Genomic DNA, 13,884 nt, shown 5'->3' with positions numbered 1-13,884 from the left:
GTAAAGGTTTCCCATAGTCTTACTTCTTGCACTTCCTCAGAGTGCTAGGATTGCCCTGCCTTCTATTATCGCCTCTCCGATACAGATGTCTTAAAGGTGATAAGGAAAAATTGGACTCATGGAAATGATGTGGTATCATCCTGAGGATGAAATAGCTCCAAGAGTTGTGCTTCTGGGACAGCATAGCTCTGCACTTGTTCCAGTACAGGCTTGTATCTTTGAGCTACAGTATGGCTTCAAATGAATGAATTGCTAGGTACATTGTGCTGTTAATTAAATACATCTATTGTGTAGTGAAGTGATCAAGATCCTTTGAATTCACTTGCTAGGAAACAATCTTTATATTGCAAATGTATTTTGCCTTTCCTGTAAAATAAACTTTTAAGTTAATATCTGTACATTAATTATTAGAGGTACTTGGGGTTTATGATTTGTTTGTTTGTTTTCCTTCAATATAAATAGGCCTCGAAGTATTGAGTAGACTGGGAAATGCTCTAGAAAATGTTGCTAACTAGCAGCAGGTGACCTTCTTAATGCATATTTTTATGAAATATTTAGGTGGTCTTTGTCCTGCTTATATCTGCTAACTACTCAGATTTGTCTTTCTCAAACTCGTAATGTGCTGGATAAATAGCAGAACACCAAATTACCATTTTAATACTCCTCATCCAACCTTAAACCTATTCAGCCTTGTTGTAGCTTTATCCATTTTTACAATTAAGCTAATTTCTTCAACCCTGTGGGAGTGGGAAGGACTCTTTGTAAGTAACTTCTGTAAATTGACGTACACTACTACTATTTTTCACTTTAAATAACAAAAAAAGGGTAGTCTAAGGCCTTTTGGGGCTTTTAAAGTATAAATCATAATGAAATATTAAGATGTCTTTAGCCTGCATGTATGTGTGCTATCAAAGCTTATCAATACACCTTTTAAGATATTTTTGCAATGTCTTGTCTGTTGTATACAATGGGTATTTTTTAAAGAAAATGTGTAAATGACTTAAGAGTGTATATCACAGTTTGAAAGCTTAGCTTGGTCTTACTATAATTTTAACCTGCATTATATATATCTGCATATAAAATGTTTTAGGAATATTTAGAATTACTTGAGTAAAACTAATATGATTAAGTTTGCTATTAACATAAATAATGGGCAACAGAGTGTTACTGAACAGGTAGGTCTATGGTTCCATCATCATTTGCCTAAAAAAGGACAAGGAAAGAAAAACAAACTGCAGTCTTTATCTGTTTTGGTTTACATGGTTGGATATAGACCCTTTTCATTACTAGCTAATGGAAGTGTTATAAATACGATTTGTGGAGGTAGTGTTTTAGTTTAGTATTTATTATATTTAGCCATTCATATTAGATGTCTGTTTTGGAATTTTTTTTAAAGAAATTGTATTCAGTGAACATATGAAACTGTCAAATGGTAGCCATAGCAGTGCACTGCACATGAGTAACAAACATCACATTTCTTCATCTTTTAGATGTGGCCACTCACCTGTGTACCGTTCACGTGAAATGGCAGGCCGGGCTCTTGTTCCATTTGTTATGGTAAACCAAATACCATCCACTGTACAATCCTTGCTGGCTGGGCTTCCAGACTATACTAGTCCATGTATACGACAGAACCCTATTCACGGGACGCTTCTACAAGTAAGCGTATTTTTTTTCTTTTTGTTTGATGCTGTTTAGTTGTGTAGCCTACAGTGAATTAAGAGTTTAGTGAGCAATGTATGAAAATCTGTTTCCAAAGTAGTTCTCAAATGTATGAAAAGTCAGCATTAAAATCACCTAAGAATTTGCTGTAAAATGTGTTTTGATAAGTTGCAAATTGATTTGATATTTTTCATATGTAACACACACCCCAATAAGACATGCATCTTGTTTTTGAATGGTAGAATGAATTGTGCTGCTTCCTATAGAGCACGTGAAGTGTTAATTTTAGTCCCACTCCCAGTAGAAGCTTATGTCATTACCATATTTCCGTGCTTATAATGCACACCTCAATTTCTAACTGCTGTTTTTTGGAAAAATTGTGTGCATTGTATGTGAGAAATGTGAAGCCTGTCAAAGGGGCAGAAGGACAAGAGTTATACACAAAAAAACAACCAAAGACGAAAGACAGATATGGAGCTTTTCATCCCTGGGCCATAGGGTCTTTAAAAAAAGAGGGTAAATAATATTATTTATATTTAGTCAGTCTGACCATTTGCATGAAGAGGTTAAGTATCTGTGATATGAATTTAGATCACTCTTCTCAGTCCCATATCTAACTGTTTAGCCTTGTTCTTGTTTTTTAAAGGTACTTGCTATCTATCTTCCTTGCTGCAGCCTTGCCTCTGTCTCGTTCTGTTTACACTGTTTCCAGTTCCTTTTACACTCTGAGGTGCTGGACAGATGCAACTTCTGAAGTACTTCAAATGATGCTCCTCCCCCCACATTATGCCCCCTGGTTGGAGTGGTTCATAATTGCTGTGATGGCGTGGAGCAGTGTGATCTGCAACCAGGCTGCATGACAAGGGGGTCACTGAGTCTTGTGGCTTTGATCTCCCTCAGCATGGGGAGCCAGCTAAGCACTCTGCCTTTGGTCTCCTGGTTCTGCAGGTGGAAAGGCATTCAAGGAATCATTGTCTCCAGGCCCAGAGCTAAAGAGAACAGTTCTTTGCATGGCTCTCTTCTTCTGGAGATTGCCAAAGATAGCTGAGTGCCCTCCTTCCTCCTCCCAGCTGAACCTGGGAAACTAGAAGCCTTTCCTTCACCCCTGTCTTCCTTCCAGAGACACTCACATTGAACCAGGAAACTGTGCCCCCGACACCCCACTCCCAGTTCTCCCCTCTTTCTCCCTCCCCCCCAACCCAGGAGACAGGAGGTAGGAAGATACGAAGGGATTCCTGTAGGGAGGTATGAAGAGAGTCCTGATCTCTAGTCCCACATCTGGCATGACAGGATGTATGATATTTGGGATGGGGTATAATATTCCATAGATCCCAATGTCAGGAGCCCTTGTAACACCAGGTATGGAGGGAGGGGAGATAAAGTGGTGTTGGTGATATATTTTGTGGCTGCCAACAGGATTTCTTTTCTGGGGGGGTGGTATTTAATGCTGATATCTGTGGATGGAGACCATCTCCTTACTCACATAGCTTTCTGAACTAGCTTTGGTCAGTAAGAGCCAAGTTGGTCGCTCCAGCATGGGGCTCTTAGTAACTCAGTCTCCAGCAATGTTTGGACCTATTAAGAACAGTTTCTGTCATGAAATTTTTGCTAAAAAATGTTTAAAAAATCAACATCAACGTAATGATTATATTACGTAAAAAAATATTTCCATCTTTTAAAAATACTGTTCCAAAATATATAGTTGTGACTGTTTGGTATAACCTATCTGATATTGTTCCTTTAAAGGAAATGTAAGCTTTCCCCTTTAAATACTAAAACGAAATGAAGAAAGCTCAGAATACATGATCTCATGTCCTGTAATGATAGCAGTACATATAACACAAATAAAGAAAAAGGACACATTCAATTATGGTTCCCCTAGTTATAAGTTGAATAAAACCACTTAGGATAATTGAAACAATAAGAGGACTGGATTCATTTTAATTGCTGAAATCTTGGTTTAATTATTCTTAAGAAAAAAGCAGCTCTTATCTACAATATGCACTGTGTTATAAGTAAGGGACCTGTGAAAAATGATGGAAGAATTTTAGGTTAAAATTAGAGTTGCAGTTTTTAAAAGTTCTTCTGAATTGCTTTGAAAATTGAGTGGTTACTAGCAAAAAGAATCAGAAGCGTATCTTACCCACTCTTCTGAAACATAGGGTATAAAAACAGGGATAACTTTGGTTAATATTATTGAGATACAATTAGTGGGATTCATATTATCACATCTTTCCTGCCTATGAGCCCTGTTGTTTGGCAGGAGGTAGCTGATTGAGGAGGTAGAGAAGCTAAGAAATTGTCCCACTGCTTCATGAACTCCCTCCCGAAGTCTATCTGGAATAGTTACTGGCAGACCTTATTTTAATCTTTCTACTTCTGAATCTTGTATTTAGGTTGTGCATCTCAAGACTCCACATTCTTTTTGGCCATTTCCTGTGATCATGCACTCCAAGACCATAGCCAGTCATAATTCAGTTCCAAAACAGCTCATACTATCCCCATACCTCCTTTTGGCTTGTTTTGTAACTCTTCCAGCAATGTGTGGTTAGTTAACAATTTGTTAATTCCCACTCGCTTTTTATAGGATGAAGATTATAATGAAAGTGATCTATGGGATGCGTGGCAAATTTTTTTATAGTTGGTTTCCACATGTGGAGAAGAAAAATCAGCATCTTGTAATGAAGCCATGATAAACAAGCACAATTTCTTATCAGGCACACAGCTTTTAATTTACTGTTTCATTCACACTTACTTGTGTTGTTACAGTAAATTCAGTTGCTATGCCTAATATTTATAGCTGGTTATGCAAATAAGACCTTTATAAAAGTATAGTTCTTTCCTAACCAGAGTATGACTTTTTGATGGACCATTTATTGAATTACAAATTTTGAATGCCAGGAAGACCAAAAACATCTAATAAAATACCATCCCCTCCACCTTATGACATAATTACACTATTATAGGTTTTGCTATGGTTCATAAATATTTAATATAAACAAATCTAATCCAAACATAAAGTACTATTAAAGCCAAGTTGCCACGTTTTTGGAGATCAGCCTGCCAAACTCCACACTGTGCAAATTAAATAACATAGGCAAAGATCTAAGTAGTGTGGCATATTATGTGCATAAAACACTTTCTGCAGTTTAATTTTTACAGTTTTTCTTTTGTGATATCAGGAATGTTGAAAGACAACATAATGCTAAGCTTGTGTGTACTGGAGGGAAATGGAACTTTCAGGTGTGTAATAATCAAGTTTTAAAAATAAAAATCAAACATATAATCAGAAGCAGATTTATACCCCAGAAATGGGAAGATGCCAGATACTCCGTGAGCTATGCTTTGCTATTCTGTATCACAGCTGTAGCCAAAGGCCTTCTGTAATGGTGGGAGAGTTGTGGTATTCCATCATGGGTCGATAAATTTGTGAGATGTGCCACCAGGAAAGGAATATAGGGAAGAAAAGAGACTGCTAGTCCTGTAATAGTGACAGCAGCTAATCAAGTCTTTATAGACTAGGGATGGATGGAAATGTTTATTTAGGAACAGTACATTCTATAAATAGGAGTAATGAAGCACTTAATACAATAGTTTCATGGTTTCTAGGGTCGGAAGGAACCTGAACAGATCATCAAGTCTGACCCCCTGGCCTGGGCAGGAACGAGTGCTGGGATCATAATACCCCAGCCAGATATCTATCCAGCCTCTTCTTGAAGACCCCCAAAGTAGGGGAGAGCAGCACCTCCCTTCGGAACCCATTCCAGAGCCTGGCAGCCCTAACTGTAAAGTAATGCCTCCTGATATCAAGCCTGAACCTACTCTCAATCAATTTGTGGCTGTTATTCCTTGTTATCCCAGGTGGTGGAGTTGTCTCACTTTGGTGGAGTTGTCTCACTTTGCTCACATTCCCATTGGTCTGTTGTTTCACTTTGGATTTGGGTTTAATCCTCTAGTCCAGGAAGGAGTCAGCAACCTCCAGCACGTGTACCAGAGTATGGAACGCAAGGCCATTTTGCTTGGCAAGCCATAGCTGTCCCTGGTTCTGGGCAACTGCTGCTGGCCACAGAGCCCAGTTTGTTCGCAGCAGATGTCTGGGAGGCTGCAAGCCCTGCTGCAAGCAGCCCAGGCTCCATGTGTGGCAGCAGGTGCCCAGGGTGGCTGCAGCCAGAAGACTGCAAACAGCTGCACCGGACTCTGGAGCCCTGGTGTGGCTCTGGTGGCAGCAGCTGCATGCATGCCTCCAGGCAGATGAAGCATATTACCAGTAGGTATATGCAGCTTGTGTGGTTCCTTTCATTGTAGCATGGTTGCTTGCCACAATAACAGTACCCTTATAGCAATGTCTGACACTGTCAATCCTCAGATTTAGACGTAATACTGTACTCCTTTAATGATGGTACTGTCACCGCCACCAAATTCCATGCTAATTGTACTATTCAGTGACCTCTTCATGAACATTTATGTTGTCATATTCATAATGCAGTAGTTTTTACTTTGTTGAAGTCTCTTTCTTTTACTGTAATTTATACACCCGAAATAACTTTTTTCAGAAATATCCTTCATGATTTTAAGCTCCATGATTTTAGTTCTCATTTTGCAGAATTGGGCTTGTGACTTTATCTCAACTCTCTCTCCTTTTGTTTTCAACCACCTTCAAATATCCAGATTATATGATGCTACTAAACAAACTAGTTGAGTAAATATGCCGTCCAACCCTCTACTTGAGGGCGCATTTTCAGTATAATGGTCTTGTGGTACTTTTCATTAGTATTTTCCTGTTTTGTTCTGTTTTCTAAGAAGACTAAAAATTTAGCATGCCATATTTTTGAAGGACATCAACCATGCCAAGGTGTTACCAAGAAACCTGGTGCCTTTCATATTTGTCTTGAGCTTTTTTTCCAGTTAGAGAATCAAGACTGTGTTAACACTTCATCAGTGTATTTAGTCAAACAGTAGTTTGCTCTTAGAGGCTGAACAGCAGTAGGAACAGAAGGACATACAACACTATTAATTTCAGACAAATAAAGACATCGAAAATCATCAAACTTTAATGAGCAGAAAGAATGGCTTTGTTTTACATAGTTATGCACAGGGAAAGATGTTAAGTTTTGGTTGATTGGGTGCCTCAGAAATATTAACACCATTAGGCAGCTAGCCTTTGGTTCCTGCTCCAGTTGACTACAAGCAACCTGGGGACTTAAGGATATTTTAGGGATTGCACAAATAAAGAAATGCATTAGTTTGGAATAGAAATGTATTTGCCACAGACAAGTGGACAAATTTAATTATTGTATAAAGTTGGTACAAAGTCAGTCCCCTTATTGTTGGAAACATAAGTGTCAGTTTCTGAGGACTACCTCTGTACAGTGTGGATGTCTATACCAGTGGTTCTCAACCTTTTAATTGCGAAGGACCCATTTGTAAACATCAGTGGCCAGTCCAGACCCAGTGGCCCTCACTCCTGACCTACTGCCCCTAGGCCCCAACTCCCCAGTGAGTGGGGCAGGGTGGGGTTTGTCTAGGGCACGGGGGCCCCGAGCAGCCCCTCATAGACTGCAACTCTGCCAGTCTGCAAGGGAAAAGCCAGTTTCCCATGTTTTTCTCCTTTAAAGGAGAATCCATTTTTAAAGTTTGTTGATACATTTTTTAAGTTGGTTTGTGACCCTTTCATATATTCTTGCAACCCATGGGTTGAGAAATGCTGGTCTATACAACTTGAAAGGTTGCAAGTGATACAGAAAAAGTTTCTCATGTGAGAATGTGTAATTTGATGATACAGTCAAAAATTGTAACTTCCTTGTGGGTATCTAAGTAGGTTGAAAATCCAGAACACGGTAGACAATCTGTACATAAACTTTTCAGTGGTCAGATGGTCTTCAGCTACAGAAGACAAATCTCTTATTATAGTGGCACTGAACTCACTTCAGTTTGTCCAGTTAGATGAAATATACACTTATTCTGGATGCAATTTCAGAAGAAAAATTTAAAGGTGGATGCTAGAGCTTTCAAGAAACAGAGAAGTTTCCAGAAACATCCAAAAAGGGACCAATGAACCCAGCTACCCAAATTCAGCAAACACATTTTCTAAGTGCATCTGCTTTGAAGCACTTGATTTTACAATGTCCCATATTCAGTCAGGATTTCACAGGGAATGTTACAAGGTTGTGCAGGGCTTTGAAACTCATGCTGCACCTCCAAGTAAAACAGAAAAGCAAGTTCAAGACTTGCTTCAGGTGTATGGTTCCAATTTCAGTCATAGTCTACTGATTACTTGGCTTCATCTGTTGCAAGTCAAATGTCAGTTTACAGAAAGATCATTGAAGACAGTTAAGAAATATTTGTGTTTCCCCAGTTAGCCCAAAGGGGTTGTTTTCCAGCTGTTTTCCAAAGGGGCGAAGTTGACAAAAATTATTTTGGTGATTCTAGGAACTAATGCTTCCAGTGCAGTTTCAGTGAACTACATCTTATTAAAACATGACTTTGATCCACAATGGGACAATCATTGCTCAACTGGTATATGGTTTTACATGTACACAAGAATACGAGCGACGGTTTACAGATGGTACAGAAGAATTCATTTCAAGAAACCCAGAATGATCATCTCACTTGGAACTGTGTCAGATTTGGAAATCATTAACCCCTTTTTTTAAAAAAGAGGTAACACTTTCATGGTCAGCTTTTGGACCATAACTAAATTTGTCCACTTTTGGACAATCCCTGATTTCCCTAAAATTCCTATTTTTTCCTTAAATCTCCAGTTAGCTACACTTACGTAAAAAGTTGCTTATAGATTGAAGAAGTAACTTGGGGAAATTGCAGTGATTTTATACCTTTTATTTTGCACAAGAAAGTATTTCCATCATTTGTAACTTAACAAACTTGGTCTGTTATTGGTCAATTGTCTCTTCCATGTCAGTGCAGAATTTTAACCAGGGCATATGGGAGCACCTCAGAATCTCCATCATTGACTCAAGCCCCATAACACGTCTTTGTCAATTGAAATCAGGAGTACTGTAACTTTTAGTACTGGTTGCTGAGAAAGCTTATTTGAAATTGGTAGAAAGGTAGGTATCCTTTTTCCTGTAACAGATATGCATCACTTGTTATTCCTATGTTGGCTCTTCAAAATTTGGGTTACTATCACATTTTTAAATGAAGCTACACCTTTAAAACCATTCAGAAATGGAACTACTTGTTTTATTAAGCAGCGGTTAATGTAGAAATTATAGTATTCAGTGATCTGGACTAGGTGTCAGTGATTTGAGTGAAGTTAAGGGTATTGATTTTACTTACTCTGCTTTAGTTTATAAGTGATTTGGACAGGGACTATTAGTTTCAGTTCTGCATTCTCATTTGTTATCTGTATAGCATCAAGTGTAATGGAGCATTCACCTTGCTTGGAGCCTCTGTGCACTGCTGTAGAATATAATTTAATATACAGTGATTCACTCAAATGACATCTGCAGTCATTATGGGTAGGTGGTGTCAGCATACCCATATAGAGATGTGGTACATACTTGCAGGAAGAATGATGAATGATAGACCTGGAGCAAGTGATTTGGCATAGGGATGGGGAGCAGGGGTGTCTGTAGGCTTGATTTATCCTCTGGAATGGCCCTGTACTACTCATTCAGCATGTGGGGTACATGAGTTTGACACCCCTGCTTTAAATTCACCTTTAACTTTTACATATTCTCTTTTTATCTAGGGCAGTGGTTCTCAACTTTTTCAGATAGAAGGCACTCATTAGACTTGAGACACACCCCTCTGTAACTTTTGTGAGTTGAGTTCATTTTGTAAACTAACAAACTTATTACAGTGCTTACCATGCTGCAGAGGAGCAGGCACCAGGGTGGTGGGGAGCACTGGCCAGGCAGGGAAGAGCCTGAGCCTACATTTGTCTCTTAGCTTCTCACATCTTGAGGCACCCTTCAAAGGATCTTGCAGCACCCCTGAATTGATTTTTTTCAAATTAAAGCAGTATATACTGACCAAGCTGTTTTAGGCAAGACTGGACACGTTGTCACGGTGCAGAGTCACCAGGGGTGGCCGTGATGCCTCTAGGGCTTGGTGACCATGCCAGCTTCACCCTGTGGGCGCCTTCTAATCTCACCTACCACATCTTGTTGGTTTAAATAATAGATAGGGAGGCTGCCCTCAAGTTGCTGCACAGTCACAGTCCTAATGGACCCCACTAAACCCTGTGGGTTCTTAGACCCCTTGCTGGGTCCCGCTCTAAGTATGTGCCCCGTGGGACACCCCCAGCCTTACGGGCTAGATGTGTGGCTCCAAAACCACCCCTTTACCATGCCCCATGCCTCGCAGATGGTATATCAGCATTGCCCCTGTAATGAGGTTTTGGCCATTAATTCAGCCTTCTGTTATCACTGGGCTCTCCGCACCCCATTGCTGCGCCCTCTGGCACTGGGCTTTCCGCACCCCGTTGCTGCACCCTCTCTGGTGCTGGGCTCTCTGCAGCCCTGTCTCCGCACCATCTCTGGTGCTGGGGCTTCACAATAGTGTGCGCCCTATGAGACCTCCTCCTCCCCAGATAGCCTCATCCCAGTCCACCGGTTCAAATAATAACATAAATACAAGCCCCTGGGCTACAACGTAATAATAACGATAACCGTAACACTGGAAACCACACTGTTCCCCTTTAAGAAGGCAAGCGTCTCTCTCCGTAATGTGTGTCTCCTAGTCCCAGGTATTTTAGGAGGTCTTGGAGCCTGTTAGTTTCATCAGTAGCAGAACCGGCAACCAAGCATCTCCAAGTAAGTTTTCCTGCAAGAGCTCCTTCCCCCTGGCTGCTGCCAGAAAACTGACTCCTGCCAGCCCCAGCCCTGGGGTTTATATGTGCGCAGAGCCCTGTCTCCTTCTGGTCACCTGACCAGGTGCAGGTGCTGTTTAATTCCCTCATTAGCCTGCTGCCATGGCAACCTGCAGCTGTGAATCACTGGGAGCTCTCCAGGCTCTCTAGCTTGGCTGCTTCTGCTCTTAAAGGAGCAGACACACCTTAGTGCCCTGCAACACACACATTAAGAAACCCTGACCCATATCACCTTAACGCTACTTTAGAGTCTGCTTCAGGTATACAAGAAAAACCTGTACTTTGTGTTCTGAGCACAAGATGCCCTTACTACTTCTCTTTGAATGTTCTGTAAAAGAGAGATGCATATGTATTGCCATGCCATCTTGGATGGTCTAGTCACTTACATTTATGTTTGTTTGGGTTGGAGTTAGGAAAAAAAAGGAGGGAGGGATGTGAATGCTGTGTTTCCTTTGAGGCTACTGTTGAGGAGAAAGAATTGATTGATAATCTAAACAAGGCTATATTGCAATACAACATACTTGCATATAAGTATAGTACCCTAACTTCCTCGAGTGCTGTCCTTCCATTGTCTAAAGCAGCATTTCTCAATCTGTGGGTCATGAGCCAAAAGGGGGTCGCAAGAAACTTTAAAAATGGATCAACAAACTTTTAAACTGGATTCTCCTTTAAAGGAGAAAAATGTGGGACACTGGCTTTTCCCTTGCAGGCTGGCAGACTTCCAGCCTCCGAGGGCCCCTCCCCAGACACACACATTCCCTGCCCCACACCCCAGGGGGCAGCAGGTTGGGAGTGAGGAGCACTGGGTCCAAGCTGGCCACTGATGTCTACAAATGGGTTCTGGTACAAAAAAGGTTGAGAACCACTGGTCTAAAGTATCAGAATATTACAGAGAACACTGCTAGAGTCTGGTTTGTTTGAAGATGACCATTTTCTTAAGTAGAACCATATATATCCAGATGTAGCATTCACTAGTGCATTTGAAATGCCAAGACAGTTTATAGTGCTTACATTAAATAGGAATGCTAGTTTTAATTAAACCATTCATAGATTAAAATAATGAGGGGTGGGGGGTCACGAGCGAATCATGAGCCTGTGAAGTTTTAGATTGCTTTGCAAAGCAAAGCAGATGTTTTGGTGTTTAATCTTATGGAAGGCCTGTATCAGCTATGTGGGTGTTGCTTGACTTCAAAAGCTATGCTGTGTGTATAGGGTGGAATCCCAATTTAATCAGTGCAGTGGAGTGACAGGGAGTAAGATACAGAGAGAAACATTCAGTCATCAGTCTCTGTTCATTAGTGTCTAGAAACATCTTGTTCGTTTGTGCCTTGGAAAAAGCTTGACTCGAGCATATGCAACCCCTGTGTAATGTTCTTGGGGTTTTGTGAGGATTAATAATTAGAGTTGAAGAGGGTCTGACACAAGAAATTGGGGGGAGGTTCAGTGACTTGCATGCACCACAGAAGGGTCAGCCAAACAGAAGTGTCTGTACTTTCCTTATTTCATATTTCATTGTTTCATAGAAACAACCTGGTTAAAGTAGCTTTTTTCCCCATTCTATGCATTGTCTTCACCGGTTCGATTAATTGAAATCAATAGTTCTGCCATTAAAATTAGTAGTTCTGATGCTTCCTTCACAAGTATAAATCAAGAATAGTTCTGATAAAGTCAGGGAATGACAGTTTAGAAAATCAGGCCCGGTAGGAGATGAGCTTTATTCTGTTCCCATTGAAGTGGATAGTGAAGTTTCTGTTGACTTCAGTGCCTTGAAAGAGATGCTTAGTGCCTTGTTGGAAGTGGACTTGTCTTTGTGAAAATACTCCATGTTCAAAAATGGTTTGTTCCTTTGGGGCCCAGTGAATGGTTAGGAATCCCCTGATACAATTATTAGGAGATTTGCAGTAGTGTGTTTGTAATTAGGAAGTAGAACATGAAGGGGGATTTAGATTTCTGCCCCATTTGACAGCACTGAGATTGTCTGAGAGGTGCATTCCTCTTGAGTATACTAAGGAAAAAGTAACATGATCCCTGCTAAATTATCAGGATGTGGTGATTTTATATGGTCTACCCAAAATATTTGGATATGCTGATAAATATGGCTGCTTTAGGGAGGTCAGAAGATATGGTAAAGGCATGTCTGAGGACTTGAAGCAGTAAGAAAAATGGTATTTAAGATGTGAGGATAAAAAGCAAATACATGGATTGTAGGCCTGTGAGAGGACATGAACAAGCTTCTTTATGAATAAAAAAAAATATAGATATCAGTAAATTAGGTGAATTATCAGTTATAAACCCCACAGTGATCAGGGGGTTCTTAGACCATCATGAATGTTTTCTTGTGTTTTGTTGTATTGATATGGCATGTGTCATTTCATTAGAAAGCCCATGGTATGCTGTATCTGTGTTGCTACTATAACTGTATACATTTGTGGACAGGCATGGTTAGAAAGAGAGAGAATAGACAGTTGGAAAGCCATTCTTGAGCATGTAACATGGTGGGGGGTGGGGTCCAAGGAAAGAGCAGAGGGGTAGTATTGAACACAAGATCTTAAAGTGAATTACCAGCAATGCGAAAAAAGGACTTGGCAGAAAGAGGTGAGAGCAAAGGATCTCTAGGGGCTCAGGAGTGAGGAAGTATAGCGTTATAAAATTGGCTTGACTGACTCGCTAGTATAGAGATATTGTCTATTGTAAGTTACTTTTTTATTTGGCTTGGCAGTAGTATTTGAAGTGTAACAGTTCATAGTTGATTTATAAAACTTAATATCGTGAATGAATGTTATATTACCTAAAAATCAAAGAAGAAAACCCACTATAATTAAATATTTTCTGCTGAAACTTCCTTGCAGCTGCTCCTCTTCTGAGCTAATTTTTAGTGTCCAAGATAAACCTTACTTATAAGATCAGTACAAAGAGAAAAGAAAAATTAGTGTAGTGGAAAAATACGTTCACCTCAACATAAATTATCATAATAATGTAACAGTTTTATTTTTTCATGCTGTAAACTGTTTTTTTTGCTATTTATATATTGGCAAAGGTGTCCTACAGTTTTGTAAGCATTTGTGCACCACAATTGTCCTGTACCTTTTAAACCTGTATTTTCTAAATGACATACAGCACAAATGTGACTAGATTGCAAGAGTGGGAGTAGATGATGTGAGTTAAAAGATCAGTTGTGGGAAGTTTGCCAAAAATGATCTTTCTCTCTCCAGATACTAACTTTTTTTTGGACTCCCATGGTACTAAGAATTAACCAGAGTTTAGCTATAAAGCAGACACTACATTGAATATCTTACTATAGTAAATCAATAACTCTACCAGCTATTGGCAGTCTTGACATCCTGAGTCATGTCCTGAGGTCTCAAGATGAGACAGAATTATAGTCTGAT

At 39.9% G+C, this 13,884-nt stretch overlaps 1 protein-coding gene across 7 annotated transcripts in view; it reads left to right on the top strand.

The window, feature by feature from the left end:
- Window positions 1–13,884, top strand: part of THADA (THADA armadillo repeat containing) — a 290,497-nt gene that overhangs the window by 127,985 nt on the left and 148,628 nt on the right. For all 7 annotated transcript variants that reach the window (XR_009457443.1, XM_019483252.2, XM_059718568.1 and 4 more), the window contains exon 30: window positions 1,491–1,659. Coding sequence is in view for 6 of the 7 variants with exons in the window: in XM_019483252.2 (XP_019338797.1) it covers window positions 1,491–1,659 (169 nt within the window). In the remaining variant the exon portion in view is untranslated. The remainder of the gene's footprint in view (window positions 1–1,490; window positions 1,660–13,884) is intronic.

Source organism: Alligator mississippiensis, chromosome 1, assembly GCF_030867095.1.
Source record: "Alligator mississippiensis isolate rAllMis1 chromosome 1, rAllMis1, whole genome shotgun sequence".
In the NCBI taxonomy this organism is placed as follows: domain Eukaryota; kingdom Metazoa; phylum Chordata; order Crocodylia; family Alligatoridae; genus Alligator; species Alligator mississippiensis.
Note: the sequence above shows the minus strand (reverse complement) of the source record. Positions and strands in the feature narration are given on the sequence as shown.